Source organism: Poecilia formosa, unplaced genomic scaffold (assembly GCF_000485575.1).
Source record: "Poecilia formosa unplaced genomic scaffold, Poecilia_formosa-5.1.2 Scaffold130, whole genome shotgun sequence".
Taxonomy (NCBI): domain Eukaryota; kingdom Metazoa; phylum Chordata; class Actinopteri; order Cyprinodontiformes; family Poeciliidae; genus Poecilia; species Poecilia formosa.
Window position 1 is genome coordinate 1,607,103 of NW_006800069.1, and position 13,374 is coordinate 1,620,476.

A 13,374-nucleotide genomic window follows, 5' to 3' on the forward strand; every position below is an offset into this window, starting at 1 on the left:
TCTCTCCCTGGTTTAGCGCACCTGGATTAAATAACGGCTCATCAGAAGCCCTAAGAAGAACATTGACCTGCTGAGGAGGTTGTTACTACCATCAGGGAGAAAACTAAAACATGCAGGATGCCGGGAATCGAGGACCGACTTTGGGCGCCACTGATCTACAACACTACACTGCCTCTACCAAAGCTACCTGTGGTTGAAGACATGGTCAGTTTTTCATGGGTGGAACATGATCATATTTTTAAGTATATTTGTTTTGCAAAACTGTCTCATGAACGTACCTTCTGTTTATATAGTAAAGCATTTTCATCAAGAGTAAGGAGTTTAACAGTAAGTGTAGTTTACTAAAGCCCACTCTGTCAAACTGGATTACCTCAGATGGTTTCATCATTAGCTGTGCAATCTTTTAAGAAAAATACCTTCTTTTTTTTTGCATGCTTAATTTTGACCAATGTTTTACATCCACCTACATTTTCTTATCAAACTCCAAACAGTAATCTGGCTCTGCAAAGGTTGGCGGATTAGCAGATTATTAGCCTTCCTGTAGAGCATAGCAACTGTCAAAGAAACACACAGATGAGGAGTTACTTCAAATACGATTACATGTAGGGATTAATACAAGATTAAGGCTGGAGGTGACAGTTCTCTTCCCCAGCACCTTGTTTGGAGTGAGCCATTGAACAGATATCGGAACAATATGGTGAAAAGGAGGCAAACAGACGAGGCATGTTTATGTACACACCAACGCCTCAGGGGCCATTTAAACCAGCTGGCATGTTTCTGGTCTGGCATGTCTGTGACGCCCACTACACACTATTACATGAACACATCATCATCAACTGTAGTTCCAATTAAGTTTATGATTTTCAGTAATCCAGCAAAGTAACTTAACACTTTGTGTTTTTTGGCTAAGCTAGCGTTAGTGGGTTTTTTGTTGTTGAATATAACAACCCACTGGAAATGAATTCAGAAAAGTGGTACATGCTACAAATGCTAATTAGCACCTCGGCAACATGCTAGCTTACAACTGATTGCACATTGAGCCGGTAATTAGCTACATTTACCCGAGTAACTTTTTGGGATAAAAAAAAAACCCTGTTAGGAGTAGCTGGGGGCACCATATGTGCTCCCAGCTGTTTGGTTCGTCTGCACATTGTTTAATGTGTCCGTGTCCCTGGCTTCATTTCACAAACACACCAAAAACAACAAGAGACGATTCCAACAATGTGGTTGTCTGAAGATGAATAAATCTTTAATGACATTTAGTGGCTCACATCGCAACGTTTCTTCCTCTGGCACAAACTTTGCTGGATGAAAATCTGCTTTTCCTATTGGATTCTCCTCTCTGTAGGGATCATTAAAAAGCAGTTAATTACCCATAATCCACTCTGGTCCAGAATTTGTGGTCCTGAATTTGTGTGTATTTGTGCGTTTGCACTTCTTTTTACCAATTCGCCTCACTTCTCATGCTTTTGTTTCTCTCATGTTTCCCCTCCTCTTTTATCCCTCGCGGGTATTTAGTGCTCTAAGTTTTTCTGCTCCATCAAAGTTGTTTCTCTTTCTGTGTGTTTGTTTCTCTGCCCACAAGTTTATCCACTCCTCCCTCTCCTCTCTCCTTCTCACTCGGCTCTCCTTTTTGCTCCCGCTCTCTCGCAGCCAGAGGGAGTCGACTTGATTCAGTCATCACTAATAAAACTTCAGCTTACACCTGCTGTTTGAACCACTGCAAGGTACTGTACCTCTGCTTATTCATTTGCATTCATTGCACAGCAGATACATGCAGTTGTAGTCTCGCCGTGTCTGAACAGTGAAGCTGTGACGACTTGCTTGCTTGGGAGATAAGCAGGTTTTATTGGTTTGCCGCAGCTTTATTGTCCTCTGTAAGCATTTCCTTACGGTTTCGTTTTAACCGGGGCAAAAGGTTGTTGGGCTTCCTGGTTGCAGTGAAGACGATTCGGCTGATTGCCGACTGCATTTTGAAGATTTGTTGTTTCGCTGGAATTGAGTCTTTTTGAGTTTGAACCCTAAATCGGTGAGATGCCACAAGTGTGCTGTAAATTTGTGGCAGATTTGTGGCGCTACATTTGAGCTGTACATAGAAATAGCATTTCTGTAAAAACCCCCAAAACAAACTAAACTAAACCTTGTATGTTGTCATTATTATGAGTTACACACATTTCTTTATTTTTTTAAACAGAAAAATACCTGAAGCAATATGCATCTAAAACTAAAAAACACTAGGCACTAACATGGCTTAAGGGCTTTAACCTAGCTACTATGCATTTCTCTGTAACATTTACTACAATAAGTAGGCAAGCATTCAGTTTTATGTTTTCTTTTTTAAAGAGCAAATTCAAAACCAATGATGGTGAAGCAATATCCTATTATAAGCATCTTCATTTGTTAGTTTCCATATTAGTTCCACAGTGCATCTCACAGCGACGCACTGTGCTAACGTTGACGCACTACTCTAATGTTGACGTGCTACGCTAACGTTGACGTGCTACGCTAACGTTGACGTGCTATGCTAACGTTGACGTGCTACGCTAACGTTGAAGTGCTACTTTCAGGCATCCTCATACCACACCGCTTGAACTATAAACAGTTTTTTCTTTTTTTAGAATATTTTGGGTTTTCTGGGGGGTATCCAAATAAAATGTGCCCTTTTAATAAAGAAAGTATAACATACAGATATATGGCCAGATTTTATTGGGGTGGCAAGGTGCGGTTGGGTAAAAATGTAACTTCCAGCAGGCGCAGAAATCCATAAAAAACAATAAAATTGATTTATTTGCTCATTTAGTGCTAGTTTTGGTGATGTGTTTATTTAAAGATGTCTGTGTTTGGTTTAGCAGTCACTGTTTCTGCAAATAAGGGCTTCATTGCTGCAGAAACAGGCTGTGTGACCCCCCTGTGTTCACACGCTGCTGCAAGTCAGTGCACATTTCCCCTGATTCACAAGAACAGAGCAATTCAGGACTGTTTTAACTCTTTAAAAACTGACAAATATTGAGATTTGCCTTTTTTTTTTTTCATCCAGTGGCTGTCTGACTGGACAGATCATTCTGAAATATGGGTGACTTTTAAATTTATGTGGCGCATGGAGTGAATTGGTCTGCACCCTTTCCCAGTTGGAGGCTGTATAATTTAGCAAACAAACAGATAAATCGCAATAAATTTCAATGCATATTTGGAATTACTTAGTAAAAATGTGTATTAAGAAACAACTTTGTAGGTTTGAATCAAAAAGGCGCTGCAACGGATTGTCTGGGTGTCATTTGGACAGAAACAACAACAACAGCTGCTGAATAAGAATCTCTGAAAATCTCCAGAAAGCGGATACTTTAGTGATTTTCATGGAGTCAAACGGCGCAGCTCTAAAACTACTCTAAATGTATCGACAGAGTTACTGAGTAGGGAACACTGAATTCTCGGTTGAGCCCATTGGTCGTCTGGATGACGGCTTTCTTAGTTGTATCATATTTTGCAAAGGGAAGACTTTTAGTCGCATACATACGTGCTTCTGCTCCTTTTCAATCAGCAACTTAGAAACATGATTTTCACTTTTTGTCCTTCAAACTGGTTTGCTTACAATTTTTCACATCGAGTTCTGTGGAGCTGAAAGCAAAACAAATCGCATTATTCCACCCTACTTTGGTGTCATGGAACTGGTCAAACAGGTATATTGTTTCTTTGTTTGAACAGACCAAAGCAGAGGTAAATAAAGCCTGAATACGGTTGAAAAAAGAACCTGGCTTTGATCTTCTGAAAGCCATTCTGGTTTGGCTTGGCATTGTCTTTGCGTCGGGTCAAGACTGTTGCAAGAGCGAGATCAGCGGACGGCAAATATTACGAGAGCCGGGGTCGAGATTCGCACAGGGGACGGAGGAACAAAGTCAGGGGTTTCTCTCAAAACTGAAGCCGAAGCTGGATGCGACACCTGCTTCGTTATGCGACTGGGACATGAGGAAAGAGAGGAAACGAGGAGGAAAGTAACACTGTCTCACCTGCGCTGGCTTTTCTGGGACAGACAGAGGAAGTCAGAATCTGATCAAATGGATTCAGACAGAGAAGTAGCGACTAGAAAAACAAGCTAAAAAGGATCTGTCGGCACGCGGCCGAACCGAAAATAGTGAAGAGACATGAAGAGTTGTGGCAGAACGTGTGAAATCAATGCTGTCGACTTAACGAGAGATTCTTAAAAAATAAAATAAAATGAAATATCTGGCAAAACTGCAAATCAGCAAGAAAGCAAGCAGCTTGGCTTTTAAAGGCAGCCTGTTCGCCCCTCTGGGCCTTGGAGCCGTTACATAAGCAGCAGGATCAAGTATGAGCGAAAACTAAAAGCAATCTCTGTGGGAGGCCCGCGGATAAACCTGGATTAGTGATGGTTTCAGGATATTTGTAATAGGGAATCCCAGCAGATTTCGTTAAGCAAATATGTATCACGTATGCCACAGAACATTAGCTGCAAACTAAAAGAAACTGAGATTTCCAGGGCGACAGCGCCCGTCCGCCCGTCTAAAAAGACCCGTGAGGAAAGCGGCGAAAGCAACCTCAATGTGTCTGTGGCACCGTCTGTACCTCACATTCACTTTTCAGACTATTTCTCATCTGGTACTGAATTTCAACATTGCAGTTAATGAAGGAAGAACTCATTAATTACTTTCATAAAAGTATTCTGTTATGAAACAGAATATTTTGTCCATCTTTTGTGCACCTGTCAGGTTTTCTTGTTCTGGTACATTGGAATACCTTGGTGGGTAATGAAAGTAGTTTCAATTTGTCCAACTTTTGGGAGTGTGCTAATATCGGAAAAAACAAGAAGCCCAAAAACCAAATTTTTCTAGCAAAACTTGCTAGGAAAAAAAAGGTTCTGGGTTTGCGACACTTTTTATTAAGTGGTAGAGTTTTGGGGTACAAAGTCTGCATCGTCGGAGCTAACAACACACGATAGCAGATTAGCTGTCTTAGAAATTTGACGTGATGCTAACGAGCTAGCAACGTGATGCTAACCCAGAGTCTTTATTGATTAAATTTTTCTCTTTTAACAAGAACAAACTCCACCAACAACCTAAATACCACAAAACCTTTTCCATTTTGCTCTTTTATAAATAAATCATCAAAATGTTTGAGGTTTTTTGCTGTTTCTTTTAGCTGTCATTTTAGCATTTACGTCTGGCTGTAGCAGTTAGCATATGTTCTTTATGTTTTTATGTTGTACCAGCCAAGTCTAGCATTGCTGTTTTTTTGTTTCTGACTGATTACATCAGTAAAATATATTTTCGATACTCTGCTTCGATTGTTTTATATAAAACAATCATGATTATAAATTAGAGGAATGGTTTGTTTCATGGAGAGGAATTGGCCAGTTCAGCAGTAAAGAATTAACATGACTAAGCCAATAAAAGTTAGATTTATAAAACAATTTCTTTAACATTATGTACATCTGAAACCAGATATTTACATACACTGTAGCTTAAAGGAGCTGCATACCCAAAGAAATGTTTGGAATGCAATAATTGTGCACAAAGTTATCACTAAACCGCAGTGTAATATTCATTCCTGAGCTTTAGTCTCAATGCTTTAGATGATTATACCTGACAAAGATGGCAGTGAGTGGGTGCATGCTATCAATATGTGAAATTTTAGCAAGCTATTGTGAGAACTCTGTTAAAAAATACTCATAGTTTAAAATGCAGTTCTACTAAATACTAAGGAAATAAATGTCTCTTCTTCTTCTTCTGGCCTTAAGTAAGTTGACATAGTTTTGTAAATCCCAATTTATTCCAAATACAAAAGGTTTGGCATAAATACATATCAGACGACTATTAAAAACTGTTTTATCCAATGTAGCATTATGTTTCTGAATCGGTCGTTTGCCCTACATAAAAAAAAAGAAAAACAAACATCCAAAGCCCGCTGAAGACGGCAGCCTCTCAAAACCCAAATGTTTCCAGCCTTGAAAGGAGCAGTAATGATACTATTAAAGTGAAAATAAAAGCCGCAAAAATGTGTCTGCAGAGGAGAGATGGTCCATGGAGGTATTTATTTGCTTAGTCTCCTGCTGCGAAGGCCATAGCCAGAAGTGGTTGTAAAAAAAAAAAAAATCCTTTATTTTCTTTTCTTTAGAAGAGAGCAAACGGAAGTCATTGTTTGTGTGCCGTGCTTTCATTTCCTGATTGTTGATCCAAGCACTAAATGAATGTGAAGGAACCAGTTGTGAGTGGGTGCATGCTATCAAACCAGACATGCATGTTGCTCAGTATTTGCAGCTCGTCGTTTAGAAGTTAATCACAATTCCAAGCAAACATTCAGGATTTTAGCTGCAGTCCATCTTCTTCTGCCTTGACTCAGCAAATACTTTGACGTCTTTTCAAACTGGAACAAGCAGCTTGGACACAAGCCAGGCATTTTCTCTGTGTTTTCAGCACTAAGCCTAAATGTGCGATGTTCTTTTCAATTAGGCGATATTGTGTTCATTCAGCACATTTTCTTTTTTTTTTTGTAACAGCTGTTTATTAGGATGTGCGACGAGGCAGAGAGAAGAGGCATATAGGCTGCAGCCTGTTCTCATGGCAATACATCAGTATGTGGATCTAGTGTTCTATGTTCCAGCGTAGACAAAGTACTTAAACATACAACTGGAACAAATAACATGTGGACCTATTTTACAGACTTCAGTTTAGATGAAGAGGAAAAAGAAATGCATAAAATGGAAGAACTGACAGAAAAAGCTAAAAATACTTTCCAAAAACGGATGACTCCGGAAGCCAGACTCCAGAATGGGTTATGCAATCATTAAAGTAAACTCAAAGACAGAGGCACAGGAACAAGAATGGCCTCCGGTGCTCTTTACGGTCCGCTCCTGCCAAATGGACATGACTTCCAGAGTCTCTCTCTGCAATGTGTGTGTGAGGTTGTGTCAAACTGCGGGGTGGGAAAGTCAGGTTAACTTCAGATTTAATTTTTTAGCTCAAGCTGCATCGCTCATCCACATGCAAACAGTTTTTTCTGCGCGGATGAAAAGCAGTTGCTCTTTGATGTTGACAACATACAGTGCATCCAACACGAGGGGAACCTCAAGAAAGTAACTTTTATTGTAACTCAAGAAGAAGCCATTTGGATGAGAGGCAAGACTTCTTCAAGAAACGAGTGACGAGCTTCCTGTTGAGGAATCCCACGTATTCAGCCGTACTTTACTCCATGGAGATCAGCGCGTACTTGGAGCGGACGTTTGTGCCAAGGTCAGGTTTTACGACCGTGTTCTCGATGATGCACAGTAAACTGCTCCAGGCGTTCACATAGAACGGTTTTTGCGTGTGACGCCCAACAGTCGTCGCCACCGATGGCGAGGAAACACCCAAGTAGCTCATCAGACTTGCTAGAATCCATTCAGATTGTGGGAAATGAAGTAATCTGTCTCGAGAAATGTAGGCAATCAGTATGAGTGATCATTTGTTCAATGACCTGAAAGAAATCACTGTGACACAAACAAGCCAAACTGAAGACATCATTCATTCTCCACAGCACTATATGCTTGTTTCAACCTTATATTTGAAGCAGACCAGCATTATTCCTCGTCCAATCTCATCTCAGTCTTTTCCGTTTCATTTTTTTTTCCCGTTTTTTTCCCCATTTCTCACTCTACTGCCCATCTCTCCTTCTCACAGTCCCTTGCTCCTGATTGGCTGATTTCACCCTTTTCTCTTTATGAATTGAACAGCAGAGGCTGAATTCGACTGGCTGGAAGCTAATCAACTCAACTCACATGCTTCCTTTCCCCCCCTTTCCCTCTCTCTCTCTCTTTCCCTCTCTCTCTCTCTTTCTCTCTCTCACACACACAGACGTTTTCCCATGTTCACCTGCAACCGTCAGAGCATCTCCGCCAGCACTATCCCTCTTTCCCCCTCACACACACGCAACCTTTCACGCTTTCACCGGCATGCAGCCCGCTTTGTCAACAGCTCACGTAGCATCCAAGCTCTCTTTCTCTCTCTCACACACACACACACACACACACACACGTAGCTCATCTGCAATCACCCGCCGGGCTCACACACTCATCACAGATCGCGTGCAGTCACACACTCTGAGGTCTCTTGCGATGCTGTGACTCTGTCTGTCGTCCTCCTCAGTCACACGGCGGCTCGACCCGGGCTCGTCTTTCAGACCACAGAGCCTCTCTGTCCGTCTGTCAGTCAGTGTGTGTGTGTGTGTGTGTGTGGCGGTGGCATGAAGCGGTGATGTTCTGGGACAGGAAGAATAGTATGGGCAATTCCCAAAGACGGCCCAAAGGAAGACACAGACCCAAATCTGCAACAGGTACTTTAAATCTTGTGCTTTTTAAAGAAAAATATTTGTGCAATGATTTGCTGTCAGCGTCACATTTCTCCCCTGGCATGCGTCTCACATCCATGCATTCCCATTTTCATGATTGGCGTAATTCTGTGTAATTACACTTCGTATCCATCCCTCTTTTAATCTTTTTCTTCCTAACCCTCGTCACTCATTTATTCAAACTTGCACTTAAATCGCTCGTTTTGTGTACAGCTTCACACATGTCATTTTCGTTCCCCACAGCCGCACAGTGACTTTCCCTCCCATTTCCTACTTCTGCCCATTCTTCCCCTTCATCAAGTCTTCATTTACACCCAGATGTTGCCTGAGCATCTTTGCAGTTTTCCAGCCTCAAAGCAAACAATCAATCCCTCATCATTATGGATTATAAAGCGTCTCACGGTCCGCTGTTCCACCCAGTTCAGCATTTTCCCATTGTGGATCCCTCCCTCCATTCATTCATTCGCACTGGGAAGCCTCCATTCATTCTGCATCTGCATATGGAAACGGCACTTCTCCATCAAGACGATTTCTAAATGCATCCGTCTCCTGATTTTGTCGCCTCTGTGTCCATAAACTCCGCTTCATTTCCCAGACTCGTACAGCTTTTCGGCTTCTTGTTTTAGCCGTCCAGCTCGCTGTTGCTTCATCCATTGTTTCCACAAATCCACTGTTTTCGTAGTGAAGGACTCTAACCCCGTCCATTTGCCACTCACCTGCCTCTGGCATGCGGGTTTCGCTTCGTCTTGGTTGCCAGGTTTTGAGTGAAGTAGGTCAATTGGTCGTTTTCTTCTTGGCGTGTGACCAGACTGTGAAACGGTGTGTGAGAGTGTGTAATTGATACGCTTCTGATTCACTATTACTGCAAAGCTCTCTCTCCCTCTCTCTGTGGGTTGTGAGTCCTTAGGCTTCACACATTCTTCGATGCACTGCCACATCCTGCAGCGTTGTCCATGCTTGAGTGTGTGTACGGATGAGTGCGTACACACACTGTGTGAGATTGCCCATCTTGCACGGCTGGACAGCATCACCGGCGAGCTCTTTAATTATCTCTAAAGGCGAGGGGTTCCTCTGAGAGGAAAAATGCCAGATAAAACATTTTTTGGGAGATCTGGAAGGTCAGACATATTGAAGGACTAAGAGAAGGAAGGTGTTGCAATAAGAGAAATGCATCAATTTACTCCCCCTTTCCTCCCAAAACTAAACATGATCCCCTATCGTAGCACATTCGTGCAGAACGTATGCAAGCTTTAACCCAAACTGACAGCCGCCCATCCGTTTGACCTTGGCTCTAATCAGCATCTGAAGCTCATTTGCTCGCCTCAGACAGCAGGAAACGACCACATCACCGTCACTCAGTGCTGCGCTACAAATGCGGCTGCATGATTTAGTGCCGTGCCGACGACAGCGCAGAGGACGAGAGGCGAATCTGAGGTTTTATTTTTCCTTTCTTTACTTTTCATAAATCAGAGGATTTTGGACTCGGCTGAAAAATGACACCTCTTGCTTTTCAGGTGAAGAGCTTCCCGACAACTTGTGTGTGATACACGCTTGGAAATACCTGCCATGCTGAAAAAGAAGTGTTTTTTATGGGCATAAAGTAATTCTCTTGTCGTGTGGCAGTAACCTTGACAGCGTTGCTGTAAAATGGATTTGGATGAAGTGTCTCTGCCAGATGCTGCTGGAAATAATTTAGGTTCTTTTAAAGGGCCAGTATCATGTGCCATATCATAGTGCCATTTTATAGCGCAATCATTATACTATGTTGTTATAGAAATGCTACTTTTATCAAATATGACTTAAAAGAAATTTTACTTTCTGATTTAACGCCTTGAAAATGGGCCTCTGTCTCTTTAAGAAGCTCCTGCTTCTTTCTGAAACTTTGCGTTCAGGAAGTTGTCACAACATGGCTCCTCTATTAACCCTTTAACAACATTTTTACCAACATTTCACTGAGAAGGAGCTCATATACGGAGCTCAGAGTTCCACCAGGTGTTTGCTAATTGCTGCTGGCTAGTCTGAAGGAGTCACAGGGGAGGAAATGCTCTGTGAGGCAGAAGCTTGGAAACTGCAGCTCAAAGGTGGAGCTAGGTCCACCCAGGCGTTTTGCACAGCTGACTGGTTGCCACTGGAGATTAAAGGATTTCTTAAACGTGTGAACAAATCAAGGCAACACTCCAAGTGTGTTTTTGATGAGGGAATAACTTTTAACCATAGTCGTTTTAACCTCATTTCACCAGTCGGTTTGTAGCTCTAAGGTTTAAGTTTAAATCACTCTTTAGTTGTTGGCTTTTGCAACCCGAACCCACGTAGCGTCAGAATACCACACTGTAGCGATATAACAGGCGAATCCTGCAGTGACGATGTGAGCGGAGAGAAATCCACATTTGTCTTTGTCATGTTTGGTCCCAATGCACTCAGTGACCTTCAGCATCTCTGGAGCTGTTAGTCTGTGTCAGGCTGAAAATTGCTTTGGCATGTAAAGTATTAACTGGTGACACGTGGAGCGAATCAGCCAACAAGTACTTCATACCAAAATGTCCTAGCAAGGTTATTATTGCACTGACATAATGTGATCATGTAGGGATGGGAGAAGATTAAACTCTAAGAGTTTTATCATGATGTTTTGTGGTACTTCTGTGAAAATAAAAGTAACAATAGAAACTATTTATTACTCTGGCTCTGGCTGTATGGTTCAGCAATCAAAGCCCCAGAGGCACAGATAGTATGACTGAAAAACATTCCCATTTGTAACATGTTTCCATAGGACAGCAGCTTTATAAAAAATAAATTTGTATCAAAGTTGTACACAGAACCTACTTTTAATTATGTTTTTACATTTATTGATTCTTTGATTGAATGGAGAAAATAGTAAAAAAAAAATTTAAATAATCTCAATACAGACAGTTTTGGGGCATTTCAAACATCATTAAGTGGAATTTATTGCAACAACAATAAATTGTGATATGAAATGTATCACGATAAATTATTAATGATACAATAATTGATACTTTTGTGGTATATTGTTCAGCTCAAGTCTCTCATCATGGAATTTCTGCACTTTGTTAAATATGCAAATGAACCATCTTCCTTGTTTTGGCTATAGTGTCATATTTCTTACTAAATTAGTCATCAAAGCTGCCAACCAAATCACGAAGCAACCTCAGGCGATCTGGATAACGTTTCATTACAGTCATCACTGCGCAAAACATTTGATTGAAGTGCACTTACAGTTTGGATTGTTTGTAAGAGATGCTGATAAAAAGAGAAGTTTTTTTTTACTCCTCCAGCTTTTAAAATTAAAGGATTGAGAAAAGAACATGTACTGTCTCTCCTCTTGCTAGTTTTACCTGCATCTTAACATTGCATAAGCAACATGACAGTAGCTGCGTTTCCAGTACAAATGTGCGCAAGTATTCATCTATATGTTGCTAACGTTAACAACACAATTTTGCAATTGCTGTGCGCAATTCTGTTGTGAACTGAAGTCTGCAGGAAGTCAGGATTGCTCTGAATTAGCAATGCTAGTGATGAGACTATCAATGTAGAATGTGATTTTGCTCACATATCTATCACACTTTTCTCTTGCACATTAATTTATTTTATAATACACACACACACACACACACACACACAAAAAAAACCCTGATAGTTTCTGTACTTAGTCATACCTAAAATATTTTTAGCAGGGATGATGTTCCATAGAAGCTCAAGCTGAACCTCTTCATTCAGATGTTTTCGAATGGATAGATGATGTCATATTCAGCCTCCTGCAGCAAAGGCGGGAGGGTGGGAGAAAGGGTTGTGTGCATGGAGATGATGATGATGATGATGATGGTGTTGATGTGGACCAAGAATTAGGAAATGGTCCACATAAACCATGAGAGAAACAGAGAGAGAAAAAAGAAAGAGGAAGAGGAATCAGAAGTGGGTGGGGAGTGGGGAGTTTGGGAGAAATGGGAAGAGATCGGAAACAGAGCCGTGGGAACGTGCGCCGTGGAGGGCCCACTGTTGCCATGGTAACCATACAGGTGTTAAAGCGGGTCAGCTGATTTCCCGGTCGGCGCTTCGCCAGCAGCCGGCGAAGCTGCGCGCGGGTGTGAATGCTTTCAGATTGTCCATTCATTAACATCAGAGAGAGAGTGTGTGTGTGTGTGTGTGTGTGTGTGTGTGTGTGTGTGTGCGCGCGTGTGTGTGTGTTGCCCTTGTCCGCAGCCTGGTGGGTGTGTCGCACTTTGTTTCCTGTAGGAATACCTTACTTTTATTGGAAAGGCAGCATCCAGCGTGCTACAAGTGACAAATTCTTTACTTCTGCTTTGACTCTCTTAAATCTCTCGGACCATAAGACCCGAAAGAAAAAAAAGTGTTCTTCAAAGCTCAATGTCAGAATCGCAGCCAAGATTAGTACCAAGTCTCCATAACAACCATTAGATCATGTCTACATGTCAGCCAGTCATGTGGGAGGCATGCCAAGAAAAAGCCTTTTCTCTCCAATGATCATGAATGTAAACATGTTGAGTGCACTTAGCTATGCTTGTATGTGTTTTGTGCTTATTATGTAATAAATGATGGGTGTGTGTGTATTTACATTACACCTGAATGGGAGTAACAGAAAATGTTTTAAAGCAAATTCAGGCAATCATTGTGACAGTTTCATTTCACTATTAATAGTTTTAATCCATGTCCAGAAATGTTAATCTAATTAAACTAATAATAATTTTAATTCAGCATGCCAATTGGTCAAAAGTTTTCTGTCTAAGAAAGTCCAGCTGATTGTGATCAACCCACTGATTATGCAGCAACCCTGTGAATCCAGTGAAAAATAATTTGGAGACCGCATAATATGGTAAAAATAAACTCTGTTAGAAAAACTATACAGTTATTAAAGATAGTAGATGAAGATTCTAAGAAATGTACAAGTGAAAACACTGCAAAAACACATCTTACCATGTAATTTTGGTGTAGTTTCTAGTGTAAATGTCTTAGTACACTTAAAATAAGACAAAACTAACTCACAAGTAACTTACTTCAAGCTGT

General features: G+C 41.2%; 1 protein-coding gene across 2 annotated transcripts in view; it reads left to right on the forward strand.

Annotated features, from left to right (window-relative positions):
- The window catches only part of nhsl2 (NHS-like 2), a 120,917-nt gene that overhangs the window by 41,726 nt on the left and 65,817 nt on the right, over positions 1–13,374 (forward strand). The window contains exon 1 of one of the 2 annotated variants that reach the window (XM_016676228.1): positions 7,812–8,322. The exons of the other annotated variant lie outside the window; for it this stretch is intronic. Within the exon in view, the coding sequence (XP_016531714.1) occupies positions 8,244–8,322 (79 nt within the window). The 5' untranslated portion in view covers positions 7,812–8,243. Of the gene's footprint in view, positions 1–7,811; positions 8,323–13,374 lie in introns of those variants that run through there. 2 annotated transcript variants of the gene reach the window in all.